Source organism: Anticarsia gemmatalis, chromosome 19, assembly GCF_050436995.1.
Source record: "Anticarsia gemmatalis isolate Benzon Research Colony breed Stoneville strain chromosome 19, ilAntGemm2 primary, whole genome shotgun sequence".
Classification (NCBI taxonomy): domain Eukaryota; kingdom Metazoa; phylum Arthropoda; class Insecta; order Lepidoptera; family Erebidae; genus Anticarsia; species Anticarsia gemmatalis.
In genome coordinates, this window is record NC_134763.1 from 9,271,056 (window position 1) to 9,286,476 (window position 15,421).

A 15,421-nucleotide genomic window follows, 5' to 3' on the forward strand; every position below is an offset into this window, starting at 1 on the left:
GCTAGTTTTTGTAGAATTAGTATCAGAAGAAATAGGAAGCGAGTTACTGTTATTTACTATGTTTAATGATATGAAAATGCCAATTCTGCAGATTCATGTGTTGTCCAATATGTATAATGCTCTGTTGCCATCTCGACTCCAACTTTTGGGTTTCTAATTGTGTAGTAGGATATTAAGGTAAAGGCAGGGAATGTAAGAGCTTTCAAATTGTTATTGCATGTTTTTTTATATAGTGAGTGTCAGGCAAATTTTGTGTGATAGTAAGGCTTAAATTCTGACTTATATGCCTTCCAATTAAATGATTCTCCAATTTTGGTGAGCTTTTTTAATAGATTTTGAGTAAAAATTTAGACACCCAATACTGTGCAATGGAATGAAATTCAGTATTCATGATGTATCAGTGTTGTGACACTTTGATAAAGGGTTCAGAGATCGACGCCGCTAATAAAATACAACAATAATCAAAATAATTGTAAACTTAAACTATTTATTTTTATCCTTTTACAAAATTTTACCTTTTTCATTATGAATTTACAATAATTTTTAATCATTCACGTCATCCGAACGTATGCTGTAAACTCGATCACAACGGACCTAGCAGTCGACTCATATAAAATTTGGACCCAGAAACAAACATAATACAGATGTAATATAAATCTAGACGGCAAATTAAACACCCTTGTCCCAGACCCACAGCTTTATTGACTCACCAGTGTTTCCATACAATAAATCATAACAATATTCAGGTCAAACAAAACAACATGTACCCAACTTAATATAAATAGGTCAAAACTGTCTGGCGCGTCGTGTGAGGAGTCTCGGGAACATAGTTCAGTCTGCCAGCGCAGGGCGCCAATAAATATCAACGTATGTACACGAGGCCACTCGCGACATTACTCCCCCCTAATATATTTATAACTTTTCATTAAAAATTTATAATTTATTTCGTTAAGTCCTATCTATGTAGGTCGACTAACACCGATGCGCCACGTAGTAGTAGTAGTGTGTCTACAGTAACTAGATGGCGCCGGTCAACACTCTGATAATTTAGTGGGTACGGTCGGCAACAGCGGCGACGGGAGCCGGCGGCGGGCCCGCGCCGGGAGGGCCCGGCGCGAGGAACGACGAACGGCCGACCACCGGCTCGGGGCGCTCACCGCTCGAACGACAGTCGACGGTATCGCTATTTTCCAACATTTTTGTACACTGTTTGACTGCTCTGCCAATGTCAACACATCGAGATATACACGATACCTCGATCGCTCATGTAATAAGGGCGCACCGCCCGCACTCGACGTCGTCGGGTCCTACGATCGACAGCGCACGCTGCAAAGTATAATCGCGACGACAAAACCATCGTCGTGTGAAAATCAGAATATTGTATAGTAAGAGGTTTCTGAACATCACAGGCGTATAGTGGCGTACCCGGACCGGTGTCGGGTAGACTCGAGGAAACATAATTTGAAGGGAAAGCTAGCCGCGCTGCCGGAGGTTCACGCAGCTAGGCGGATGGTCGGTTGGTGGGCGCGGGTGTGCGGGGGGCGCGGGGCGCGGTACGAGCGCTACTGCGAGGGGTACTGCGCGGACGGCATGGGCGACGCATACATGAGCGGCGCCGGCCCGCCCCCCCAGCCGCCCGCGCCCGCGCCGCCCCCGCCCGGCATGCTCATGCGGTACCCCGCTGCAAACAAACACACACGTTACTCACACGTCACATGAAAAAAATATAAATATTTGTACAAAATATGCTTAGTACCTATATTTCAAAATTCAATCGTCATTTCTTGTTGCTAAGCTAAATATTATTACTCTAATGGCGGACCACACAGCACTTAAATCAACAAGAGATTAAAAATCACTTGAAATAACAAGCGCGCGTTAAATAAACGGGAAAGGAAAGAGGCACTAAGCATATTTATAATTTGGCAGTCTCCCAATTGTAATCATTGTGCGAATTACGCCCATACACACAAGTTTTAGTTTAGGATAGAGTTACCCACACCATGGACACAGTGAGCTAAGTAACTACATTATACAATACTTAGGGCAATGGTAATAATTACAATTACAAAGAAGTAATTGTAAAACTTGACTAAATAACCAAATCAAGTCTTACAGTAAACTGGCTGTTCCAGTAACTATTCTTGCAAAATCATAAATTGATGGACATACGAGAGTTTATTAATCTTTCATAAAAAAATTACAGAGTATGTTTGGATGATATTGGATTGAGACATAGAATTCTTCTCAACTCAGGCACTCCACGCGGGCCGAACTATGTATTAAGATAGTAATTAATTAATTGTAAGGGAAAACAATTTTGGAAGGCACTGACTAATTATAAATATACATCTAGAACAAAAATTGAGCCAACTTTTCAGGACTACTAATCAATAAGTCTTGAAGAACAGTATTGAAGGATGAAAATAACTAAGTAACGACGAAGCACAGTCGTGTAAGGCGGCATGGATCGTTAAAACGTTGATAACAATAGAATTGAGGTGCAGATAGCGACGCTGATAAGAAAACTGTCGTTAGACAATGTTCACTATTTAGTCACTACTATTTGGGGGGAATGTCAACTTTGTACGTTGCTGCTTAAATGCTGTATTGAAGTTTTAATGAATGAGCTTCTTGTCTTTGTTTTATACACGCTTTCCACCTCGGCTTTGCTTGTGTTACTCTGGGTTAACCGTAACAAATTATACATTTAAATCTTTCTTCAGCAGCTCTTACCTATTGATAAAAAATGCATACTCTTTTCAGTAGACTTTGATTTATTTTGCAAACAGACAGACAGGCTCGATAAGGAGAATTTATTTTATAGAATGTGATAATAGTGTATAATCTGTAAAATCACGCCAGATGGGAGAAAAACTAGGTAGGTATAGTAGGCAATGGTGCTGCAGCCCAAAACCATAACCGAGTGCTGCAAAGTGCTTAAAACAAGCACACTTGCGTATGCGCATCTCGTAATATTGTTTCAAAGAACTCTTTTGAAACAGTAATTAACGTCTCTTTTCTTACTATATTTTGTGTGCTAAGAGTGAGAGGGACCAAATATATTAAAATTGTGCTAAATATGTACCTGCTGCTGCGGCCTGCGGGTTGCTATAGGCGGCGGCGTATTGCTGGTAGTAGCCTGGTGCCATATACCCTTGTAACGCCGGATAACCCTGGAATTAAAACGCACATTTGTTAATATTAATTTTGTTGACCAACATAGGAATGGATAATCCGTATTTTACATGTAAAAAGTTGGTACCGGTTGTTGCCTATTAAGATAACAGCCGCGTCACAGATCTTCGGGCAGTTTGAACAACTTTGACACTAGGTTGACCACTAACCGTAAAATATGAAGAAGATTGAATGGGAGGTGCAACCCATGCCCAGCGATGGATAAATAGGGTATACATAAACTTAGCTTTATTAAAAAAAAATACAGTATAACATATTTGTGTTACATTAAGATACTGTGAATCATAAAACACTGATTAAGAATATACCCTCACTTCATCATGATCAGTTAAAAACAAGCACTAAGGTCTAAAAATGCAGTCTTGAAAATGAATTAGGCATGACTCTGCCATATGTTTATCAGCATTACGCAACGTCATACGATCTCGCTTACACGGCGAATCATGGCCCACACAATAAATGAATAAACATGCAACAGGAAACACTAAAATGTTTCTATTTATAACTCTTGATAACGAAGATAAACTAATCAGTGGTTATCTACGTCGAGAAAGCGTTGTTTTAGCCCGTTTTTATTCCGGTAGCCGTTGGTTATAGAATTGATAGTGAATTGCAGTAATGATGTAATGCAATGACGACGAATGTTACAGAGAGAATATGTACCTTTTGAACGTGAAAAGAAATGACTATTAAATAAATGTGTAGCAAGCAAGTGTCAGACTGTTTGAGATGTTTTAAATTCTATTACTTTTTTTAACACCTCTGCCAACATCTTATTCGGGTATAACATGATGTTTTTGAGGCTTAACTTAGAATGGGTATGAAGTAGTAGTACATATAACTGCAAATTTCTTGGCTAATTTTATTCAAATTGCAGAATAATTAAGACGAATGTGGGTATAAAATAATGTGGGTACTTTAACATATTGGTCTACAAATTAATAACATATGATTTGTATTGGACTGGCTTGTTTGAAGACAAAGATTCAACCTTATCGTTTACATGTTAAGTAAAACATAAAAGTTATTGAGCTAAAGTTATCAAAAACCTTAATCATGGGTTTTTGATTTGACGTCACGTTTTCTATTATATTTCCTTATCCTTATTTAAACCACCGCCAAATAATAATTAACTACTAATCGAACATACTACTAATAGAATTCGAAAATGTTAATATTATGTTAATTAATTCGATTTTTACGTCTCTGTTAACGCTGTGGTCAATAATAAGATTATTGCACTTTGAAATAGACTAAAATGTTTAGTAAAAAAAAGCAATAAAAGTTATTTAAACCAATATAGTCTGGTTTGTAACTTATTTTTACGGCTGTTGTATTTAAACGCGTTTTTTGAACTGAGGTTGTTTGTGAATTATTTGGTAGACAGATTTCTCGATCAGCTATTAGGAAATCAATTTATCACGAATGCAACTGCAAATATATTTACAGCAAGAGGCTAATTGACCGATTGGAAATTAAATGATTTCTTTACTTTAACAAAAAAGGTGAAAATACTATTACAATACATTGAGAAGTAACTCGGGTCAAAAATAATCTTTGAGTATGAACATTCGATTTATCAAGAAAGCGTTATAGCTCTGACATCTCGCTGGGGTCTACAGGAACAGTATAATCACCATTACTACGACTGAGACAGCGGGGCTATGAACTACATCAATTTATATTGTAAGTATAAGAAGATTAGTGAAACATACCAAAGTTGTATTTAATAAACTGTTGACTAATACGATGTATCTATTGATAATGAAATCACGGGTTTTACCATTTAGTGAACTCGTGCGCATGCTCATTTTAATCTTTTAAAAACATCATAAAGGCCCATTTAGACGGGGAGAGTTTCTCGTCTCGAAGATACGATTATCGAAAGAATATAAAACATTTCTTTCGTCTAAACATTCGCTCTCCTCGCTCGTTGCTTTGGGCGAGAATTGCCTTGCAATGTAATATTGTTATGTCCGTGTAAACATAATTTCAAAGCAATAATCGTATTTCGAGATTTTATGCCAGTTGCTACTATGAATGCAGTGCGCGATGGTGTTTTAATTATATCTGCTCTTCTGAGGCAAGAATAAGGTAAACGGAAAAAGAAGAAAAGGCGTTGGGTTAGAAAATGGATAGCTGGAGAAATGATTTGGGAGCATCTAACATGTTGTGCCTTGATTTACAATTGAAAGATGAAGAGACATTAAAAAATATATTTCGGGTTACGAAAACTCAACTCATATATCTACTTCAAGAAATTAGACCATCTATACAAAAAAGTGATACAAATATGCGTCACGCTATACCCCGCTCGTACAAAATTGGAAATAACTTTAAAATATTTGGCTACAGAAGATTCATTTCAAACATTATCAGAAATATTTATAGTATATAGGTGTACCATAAGTTACTTTTCGGTAGAAGTTCTGCAAGCTATTTACATAGCATTGGAGTATTTCATTAAGGTATGAATGAAACACGATGAATTTCAAAATCACTTAACTATCAAAAGATTATCTAAGTATTTATTCAAAATCAGTCTTGCTTTAATAAGGTAGATTACAAAACAAATAAATGGCAATTAGCTTATAATAAATCAACTTAATATAGATTTATATATAGAGATATTTGGAAAAAAATAATTATTGTGCATTCGTTGAATCATTTGGAAAGTCATCTTGCATGCTTGAATTCCACCACTGTGTGTCGCTATCAGTTCTCGAAAATGCATCGGATCACTAAACTCGAATGACAAATCTCGCACTAAAAACGATTCAAACTGATTTGTACGATACTCGTATCAACTTGAAAATATGTCACACGAGATCGTGTTTATACAAGTTGAGATTCTCGTAAGCAACAATCTGCTTACTACAACTTCGTTGTGTAAACCAACATAGGCAATGAGTCACACCAGCACATCAAAATATGACTATTAAACATACTGCATTAAATTTGTGTACTTATGCTGATAATAATAGTTTTTGTTTTATCAAAATCGGGTCAAAATTACCGAAGTTACAGCGTTATAAAGTTTCACTGCATTTTTAAATTTGCGTTGCTTCGCGCGCTATGCGCTGACGTCACGTCGCTACAGACACGCTTGTTCGACTGCGGGTGATGCGGAGTTTTGACTTGAAAAGTGATTTGCATTTAATATTTAAAGAGTCTGTGTATGTGTATGTGTTATAAATTTAATCATCGTGTTTTTTGTAAAATAAGCCTCCACTAAGATATCCTCGATCTCGATCGCCACGCACACAATCATCAACTAGACCCAGGTAAAGAAAGTTGAACTCGTATACTACTAATAATATTATTGTGTGTAGTTAACAATAAAATTGAAAGTTTGTTACAACTGGCATTACAAATAATGAGTGTTACGTACCTACCAAGTGTAAATTTGGAAAACATAGTTTTAATATAATATTATAAAAAAAAATTGTCACCCTGCCTCTGATTTTAGTCATGTTGATGGCTATCATAATGAACGCATGAATCTACTCTGTAGGATGTCTTATATGATTGGGTGTGTAATTAGAACTTTTAATTAAACAATTTAATTTTGATATTATTAGATTTAATAAACATGAGTTCTTTTTTCAAAACAAAAAACCAACGCCAACTCAACCGCCGCGCTCGGCTCACCGCCGCCTGTGAGGTCATTGAACTGCTCATTAAATAGTACCTATCCACTGTTTAGTAGAAGGAATTGCTAGCTAGGTATGAACATGATATGACATCTCGATCTTGAGGAAGTGTTCAAAAGGCAATAAACTTCTATTTAACATTTGCGCTTGACAGTATCTGAACCGGGCTTTAAGTTTTAGATTAGGTGTCTCTTGCAAAAATATAAAACAGTTTAGGTACATAGTACAGAAAAAAACATTTTTTGGGGTGTTTTCTCACTGGACTTAGTACACATAGGAACAATACAATATTTTCTAACCATTTTGTTTGTCCACTATAAGCAAAACAAATTATTTAAAGCGAAACCGCGAGAGACAACGAGCCTATGTAGGTATCGGCAAGTACTAACGAAATAGCAGTGTCGTAAGATGACGTCACACGTCCGTGCGGCCGCTTCGCCGGAGTTTGGCGCGAAGGCCATACTTTGACGTTTAATATCTCGGTCATTTTTGAAGATACGAAAAAAATAAAAACAGATTTTTTATCCTTGAAGTACCTAGTTTTTAAATATGCTCATAACAAAAATCATTGGTGTGACTCATTATCGCCTAGCGATAAGTCATAAGCGAATCTCGTATAACATTATCGTAGGCGAGATTTTAGTTCTTGCCTGTATGTAAACATTTTGATACGATTGTGTTATGGCGATTATTGCTTGTGATAGTAGCGTATAGTTTCTCGCTCGGAACCGTACGAGAAACTCTCCCCGTCTAAATGGGCCTTAAGCTTAAGTTATAGCGCAGAAATAAATCTTGCCATTATACACACATATTCGGTTTGACACATTCGGTTAGGCAGTACTGCACTTGTTCAAAGCAATTACTGCACTTTTTCGGCTTGTGCCGGTTATTCCTTCGGGCCCGAACGTCGAACGCTCACGCGTGGCAATGTCGGCATTTTTACCGAACATTCACCTACAACACATAAGGTTTTGCCACCCGGCTAGGCTAATTAATGCCGAACCGAATATGTGTCTAGCAAGTCTAAGTTTTAGATGGTTCATCGTAAAACTTGGTTTCGATAAATTTATTCATAAGGATGACTTGGCATAAGACGTCAAAGAATCAAGCCTAAGCAGCAATGACACAAGATGTTAGTTAAGAAGTAAATAAAAAACTGGGTAAACCCGTGCAGACGTTTTTAACTTATAATCTTTAAAAATGAATATCAATTCTTCCGTGGTGGAGCAGGTTCGATGACGTCACGTATAAAATAACAAGTCAGGGATGGCCAAATTAATACTCATTCTAATGCTTAGGTTTCTTGCGATTTACTTATTAAACGCATTAAACTTATTCCAAACTAAACAGAACATGTACCGTGGTACTCCACCTAAAATATCTGAAGTATACTTTGAGCTCAAGTAATTAGTGCATTTTTAACGTTATTTAGAACGCTCAGTTCAACTGGAATAATGCCCATGGGTTGAACGATCACTCCTGCATCATAAGGATAAGATGACCAGTAGCGCGAGTACTGCTAAACTAGTTTTTACGATGCCCGTTAGAGGCGCTGAGCAGACTTTCATACAAAATTTCTCGATAGCTAGCCAGTTGTTAAACGAGCTACTGTAATATTTAAAGCAAGTATTTATTAATAAGCATCAATATACCGCTCATATTCCTTCAGAAGGTTACACCAAATCGCATAATTAATACCATAAATCACAATGATTGAAATGGCGTGCGAAAACAGATCGGCGTGTTGCCACAACAAAAAACAACTCGTTTCAAATTCAATAGCACAAGTGATCGCGAAACTTTCAATAGAAATTTACATATTTCACGCGTACAAGTCGTGATATGCTCTGTACATAGTCGGCTATGTAGTGTAGATAAAGGAATGGAAAGGTTAATACCTAAGTAAAGGATAACAAAAGGTAATGGAGAATATTATTATACGGTTAGGAGTTTTAGAAGTTTACCAACAAATTTTATATAGATGATTGTAATTGTAATACAGGCGTTTTTACTTTAAAATTTCAAAAGTTATTAATATCAGAAGAAAATGTTACTTATTTTCATAACATTTTTTTAATGTTCGGCGTCTGCGCAAGTAATCAGCATAGATGTTGTTGGACGAGGTCAAATAGTAGATTAGGAACTTTTACTAACACAGGAGTAAGGGGGAGGCCTATTGACGAACATGCAGTTTCTGGTCATGCGGCCGTTGGATATAACAGCTAGTAAGCATGGAAGTCCTACCTACTATTTGCTGCACCAAGCTGGTGGAGTGTGTACCACATTGGAAGATATTACGAGACACGAAATTGAGCTTTTAAATTTGATCTTATTAAACCACCCAAGTTCCTAACGAAATAAATGACAAGGTAAAAATATTTTTAAGATTGTCATTCAGTTTATTCCTATGCACTACTGCATGTGAAAGTTACTCAAAATAATTTGGAATGCAATTGAAACAGGTTACTTTAAATTCCAAATTAAAATTAAAAATCGTCAATAATTGAGAAAGTTTTGGCGAGGCAAATGCATACATTTGCATATAACATTAGATGATATAAATTATTTAAAACTATGCAGTTTTCTTTTTATTCATAGTTGAAACATTTAGGAGAATAATTAGTTTGTCGTAAAACGGTGTAAACTTATGCTCTAATTTCTCACAGAAGAGAGTAAGATTATACCCTGCAGTGAGTGGGAGTAAATAGCAGTAGTGGTTCGCAGAGTTTTACAATTCTAGGAGAAATTATTATAATTTTCCAGAGGAAACTAGTTGTGCCATCACAAAAAAATTGACTTTTGCATGGTGCGAACAATTATCTTCTAAATGTAATAGTATTTTCTTCATACATGACAGATGTCGTGCGTCATTTTTTCATGTGTCATCGAAGTGCCATTAATTTGTGATAATGATCTTTTTATCACCATTTCGATACCTCATTACACTGTTTATACGGTCTTTAAAACTGAATATTTTAATTAAGAATATAAAAGTGGAGAAATTATTCCAAGTTATTTAACCTACAGAAGGCCTTCTTTCATACAAAAGAAGAAATTACAAGAATTCTCTTGTATACAAAATATTACCTACCTATAACCTGTTTTGTGGACTACATTATCAAAACGACTCTTTACATTTTAGATACAAAATACAACTTAAATTTATTGAACTCTAAACATACCGTTATTTGTCTAAGATTTCAACATAATATAATAATTAAATGCGTGTTATGGATAGTAAAGAAGAAAAGTGTGTATTTACCTGAGCATACCAATAGCCCATGCCTTGCTGGTAGGGATAAGGGTATTGCGTCTGCGCACCCATCGCAGGCGGCGCCGCTGTCGCGTTGTTCGTACTCTGAAATTATAACAATACATTTATTTTACAAGCGCATTTACCTTGAAATTATAGATATTACAGGCTATTGTCCTCATTGCAAAATAATTATTATAAAATACTAATATTGTTATAATACTGTACTGTACTAATTCATCAAACTTTTGATGAGAGTCATATATTTGCTTTATCTGATACAGAGATAACATATTTTATGTAATATGATATGTTTTGACAAGGTTATTTTAATTTCAATTATGTTATTCTTTATATTAATGGTCAATTCAATCAAACGTCAAGTTTATGAAGCCAGTTGAAGGTTGTGGCTCAATAAATAATAGTATTATTGATGAAATTAAGAACATCGTCAACCATTTCTATGTTATTTGTATGATTTTCTTGTTGTTCATTTATACAAAATGTGAAGTCAAAAAAACAAAAGTATAGTTCAACAAGTCTGCTATCAAGAATAATATGCAACTTTCCTAAAATATTTCCTTATAAATAACGGATCAAAGGAAAACAAATACGGAGTAGTTGCTCAGAGCGATAGCACGGCGAAGTTCATTACCTCTAACACGTGCCTTGACCTCGCACGCTTTAAAAATATTAACTATGCCACCACTATGTACTAAAGAAGGCCGAAATAGTTTGTTGACTTTTATTGGCCCTGTTTGGATAAAACTGTTATAAATTTATTAGTTTTTGTCAGTTTATCCAGCCTTATTTGTAAAATTAGACCTTGCTATGTAACATTAATGATTTTTTTACTATTACTATTATACTAGGTATATTATTATTGTTCTTTGATGAATAAATATAATATGTATATAACATTGTTTTCAATCTATTGGACAGACAAAAATAGTAAAATAGTCATTATCCCTATTCTATTTGTATGGTTTAAATGGACCTATATGGAGACAATATTAGCTATAATATATTATAGTACAAGAAATTACATAATTATAAACACATTCACTTCCAGACTCATTGCTTATTTAGGTGACAATGCTTAACATGTTAGTAAAACTTTTGAGGTAATGATAGAAATTCTGTTAGTAGAAAAAAAACCTTTAAATTATATCAAATGTATGAACACTTACGCTGTTTTACTACTAAGTGCATTTTAAACAGTGACTATTGGTTAGCGGTTAAGAACATGATGTTAAACATTAACCAGTTATTGCTCAAGAATAAGGAAAAATATCACTGAAAATAACAGAAGTACTTTCTAATTTTGTTTAACTCGGTTAATCATAACTCAATGTTGGTAAAATGAACAGTTTAGGCACTAGGTCATAGTCTTTATGAAACTTGATGTTTTCCTTCCCATTGTTATGATAAGTATGAGTTAAAATTGACTCAATAAAATTTCAATTGTTTGAATTCACATTGATAGTTTCTATATTCAGATCACACTAATAATAACTGGCGTATATAATATCAGCCTAGTCTTTATGTATAAGTATGAGTCTTTAAATCAATTTATTTAAAACTTTTATGTTACTGTGTGACTGGTGGACAACACACAGCCAAAACTATTTAGTGTAGAAAGTTGAAATTTCGATTGAACATTCTTTATGAAATGTAGAAGAGATGATTTTTGGGAATTGGAGTAAGAAAAACTCTTGTATGTAAAACCAGTAATATAACATGTTGTGATAACAGTAACACTACCACGCGGACGAAGTCGCGGCCGACCACTAAAAAATATATAATAATGTCTTTTTGACATTTACTCCCCATAAGTTATTCTAAAATAACCCTAAGTGAGTGTTCAACATGAAACAAATCAAGCGGTAGGCACAAAGAAGTGTATTGTAACTGAAACAACAAGTGTCGTCCCTCAGTCACAGCTGTTGTTTTGTTTGCATGAATTAATGCCAATTAAATGTTTTTGTATGTGAAAAAGTATTTAAGCCAAATACAACCAAAGCACAACTGTATAGAGATGACTTTGCAATGTAGTTTTTTGTTCAAATGAGTATGACACTGCGTTTTGTAGGTTATAGGCTTCAGAAAAACATAACTGTGAAAACAAAACACTCAGTAAAGTTTTTTTTACCCTTGTTTTGTCAATAAAATGTCAAACTACCCTCAAATATCATAAAAAATGTTTTATTACCCTTGAATGGGCAATCAACAGGTTGTTTAGAGTAGTGAAACAGGTCTTATTAAATGCTTCACATAATAATATGCACATGTTTAGAAACTGGCATGAAAAATATGTTGTTTTTGGTTCATTAATTCCGATCATAAAAGAGAGTTCAAGCAATATGGAGTCTTTGTGAATAAATTACAACTTTTGACAGTATACTGGGGGAGTAAATACTTTTTAGTGTATTTTAACTCTACCAAGTAACTTGTAATTCAGGGCAAGATAATGGTAAGATGTATGGATATGAAAGAAGCGAGAGAAATTTGTAAAGATTGTATTTAGTAGTATACTCCAATCTCTGCCTTCAGAGAAAGCTTCATTTTATGTATGTCTGTATTTACCAAATAATTCTTTTGTCTATTGGTAAAAACCATACTAAAATTGTTAATCTTGGGGGTGGAAGTCTATAGAATATAGATTGGAAATTATAGTCAAGGACCAAAGCAATGAGAATATAGACTTAGTTATTTATGGAATTACTTTCTGGTCATCAACATAGTAGGAAGTAAATATGCAAAGGAATCAAACTGAACAAATAGTCCATGAAAATGTCTTATGGTAATTTATGTATAGTGATAAACTGATAATGTGATTACAGGAATTAATGAAGTTGAATAATTTACATTGCAAAGTTCTTTACTGAGAGTTAAGCAATTAATTGCTTTGAGGAATAGCCCTTCATAGTTAGAAGATAGGCTTTCAAACCAGGAGTAGCATTGATGTTCAAAAGTCATTAAATAATAATGGTATTTTAGCTCCATTACGTAAATGAGGTTTTATTTAGTATAGCATGTTTTACAGGCCTTTTCCTGCACCTGAAGCCTATATTCAGTGGAATGTTGATATTTATAAATAAGATGTAGTTTCTATTTGTGTAAATAACACAGGTTACATCCAACTAGATGTTAGCTCTAAATTCATTTGGCCAGCATCATGGATTGAGATTAAAGACTTTATACTAAAGCATTTTGAAATGCTAGCTATGTACCTTGCTTTGAAAACCAATTAAACACAGCAATTGATAAAAAAGGTACATTCAGATTGTAAGCCGCAACTAGTTATTGCTAGCTGCGAGTAATCTTTAACAAGCAGTAATACTGTCCATGTTGGCTAATTTAAGTATTAACAGCCATAACTTTTATAGCCTGTTTAACAATTGCCAAGATTGAGAACTGAGATAGTAAAATTATGTGCCATCTCTTTCTATCACTCCTATAGCGCTAAGGCTAATAAACAATGGCCATTCACATAAATTATGAAAAGGCTTTTAAAAACAAGCCCTAAAACAAGCTCATTGTTTATGGCTCAGCAAATAAATTAAACCATAATTTATAGGTTATAAAATGTTTGACATCAAGTTCCTTACCCCACTTACCAACAATGAATCATTATGATAAACTGTTTTCAATCGCATGTTTAGAATTGACAAATCCAGCCAAATAAACAATTGAGTCCACAGTTGAATGCTTGCTATGTCTCCAGCTATTTGTTATTTACATGATATTACCTGTAACAGAACATTAGTTACCTTCAAATTGTATACAAACCTGATTATCACCACCTCCATTTTCTTTCCCCCAGAAACATTTGACTATGTGACCGCTAATTTCTGTATTGTGTGTCGCTTCAATGGCATGCGCTGCAGCCTCTTTAGTAGTAAACCTAATGAAGGCATAGCCTTTATCCCTGAACACTCTGATGTCCTGTATCTGACCAAATTGTGAGAATGTGTTCTGCATTAATTCTTCAGTTATTACATTGCTAGTGAATCCACCGCAGTACACCGTCGTGTTCGTCGGTGAGCTCTGGTTGTAAACCTCGTCGAATGTCGGCTGTTTTGCTCGCTTGCTGCTTGGCGCGCCTTCGTTGGGCTTAGACGGCGGCTTGCGTGTCGACCAGTTCGTACGTATAGAGCGGGAGCCTAACCACTGCCCGTTCATTGCCTGAATAGCCGCCTCCGCGTCGGCCTTCTTTACGAATGAAACGAAAGCGTACCCTTTAGATTTGAGCGTTTGTGGGTCGCGGACTATCCGACAATTCGAAATTTCACCGAATGGCGCAAACGCGTCCCGCAATATGTGCGTTTCTATCTCTGGTGAAAGATCACCGACGAATATGTGATGATGGTTGCTGGTATCAGTCTTCGGCTGATTGCCAGGACTCGTAGCCCAGTTAACCTTCATTTCCTTGTCGAGGACCACTCGCTTGTTCATGGCGGCCAGAGCTGTAGCTGCCGCGGTGTGACTTGTAAACTCGAGGAAGGCATAGGGATCATTGCCAGGTTCGCGGATTATCTTACAGCCTTTTACTTCGCCTATTTGTCCGAACAACGTACATATGAATACTTCTGTAACACTCGCGTCCAAATTACCGACGTAGAGAGTTTTCGGATGGCTTTCGTCGCCCATATTAGCTTATATCGTAATCTAGCGATTACTTAATTACGACTATGAACACTAATAACGAAAATAAGCGTTAATCGACGTGTTATTTCATCACATAAAACATTGGATGACGGATAAAAGAAGGAAAAATGTCGCAAACAGCGCTTACAACTTCTCGAAAGACGTTGCTGTTGACTCGTGAAACGTTCACTTTTCGGAAACAAACGCATCTATAGACGAATTTCCGGTAGAACTGATTTGAAAAGTTGGCGGGATAAAAATGGAAAAGTGAAATAAAAATACCAATCTTGACCGAATTGACTATGAAACTACAAGCTATGTAGAAATTAAGCAGAAAATCAATACGATTACATGGCGAATTTTATTTTTACTTATTCAGAAATGCATATTTCTAGAACATAAACAATGTAAACTAATGTTCATAGATTTTATGCAAAACTTTTCCGGAAACGAGTGTCAATTGAAAGTCTATGACTCATCAAAAAGTGCTCTTTCATTTACAAATCACTGATGCCTATACCCTGTTTTCATTGGCTGTTATGAAGCACATGTCAAATTGAGCCAATAGTGGCTAGTTCAGTGTTCTCGATTTATGAAACTTTTGTACATAGACAAAACAAATATTTATATTTCTTTGAATAATAAACATGAAGCAAGCATATTCACT

The 15,421-nt window shown here is 35.4% G+C and overlaps 1 protein-coding gene across 1 annotated transcript; it reads right to left on the minus strand.

Annotated features, from left to right (window-relative positions):
* Positions 1–467: 467 nt before the first annotated feature.
* On the minus strand, positions 468–14,964 carry Rox8 (TIA1 cytotoxic granule associated RNA binding protein Rox8). Its single transcript, XM_076126476.1, has 4 exons — positions 13,897–14,964; positions 10,114–10,209; positions 3,089–3,176; positions 468–1,681 (listed from the first exon to the last, which is right to left on the minus strand). Exons 1-4 carry the CDS (start codon positions 14,755–14,757, stop codon positions 1,563–1,565), a joined length of 1,164 nt encoding a protein of 387 aa, XP_075982591.1. The 5' UTR covers positions 14,758–14,964; the 3' UTR covers positions 468–1,562.
* Positions 14,965–15,421: the final 457 nt, after the last annotated feature.

What these genes read in the sequence shown, in the direction of transcription:
- Rox8 (XM_076126476.1), bottom strand. Translation starts at nt 14,757, where the DNA reads ATGGGCGACGAAAGCCATCCGAAAACTCTCTACGTCGGTAATTTGGAC. An exon ending in ATGGAGGTGGTGATAATCAG is followed by an intron (nt 10,210 to 13,896) that starts GTTTGTATACAA and finishes TTATAATTTCAG; the next exon opens with AGTACGAACAACGCGACAGC. An exon ending in TGGGCTATTGGTATGCTCAG is followed by an intron (nt 3,177 to 10,113) that starts GTAAATACACAC and finishes TTTTAATTCCAG; the next exon opens with GGTTATCCGGCGTTACAAGG.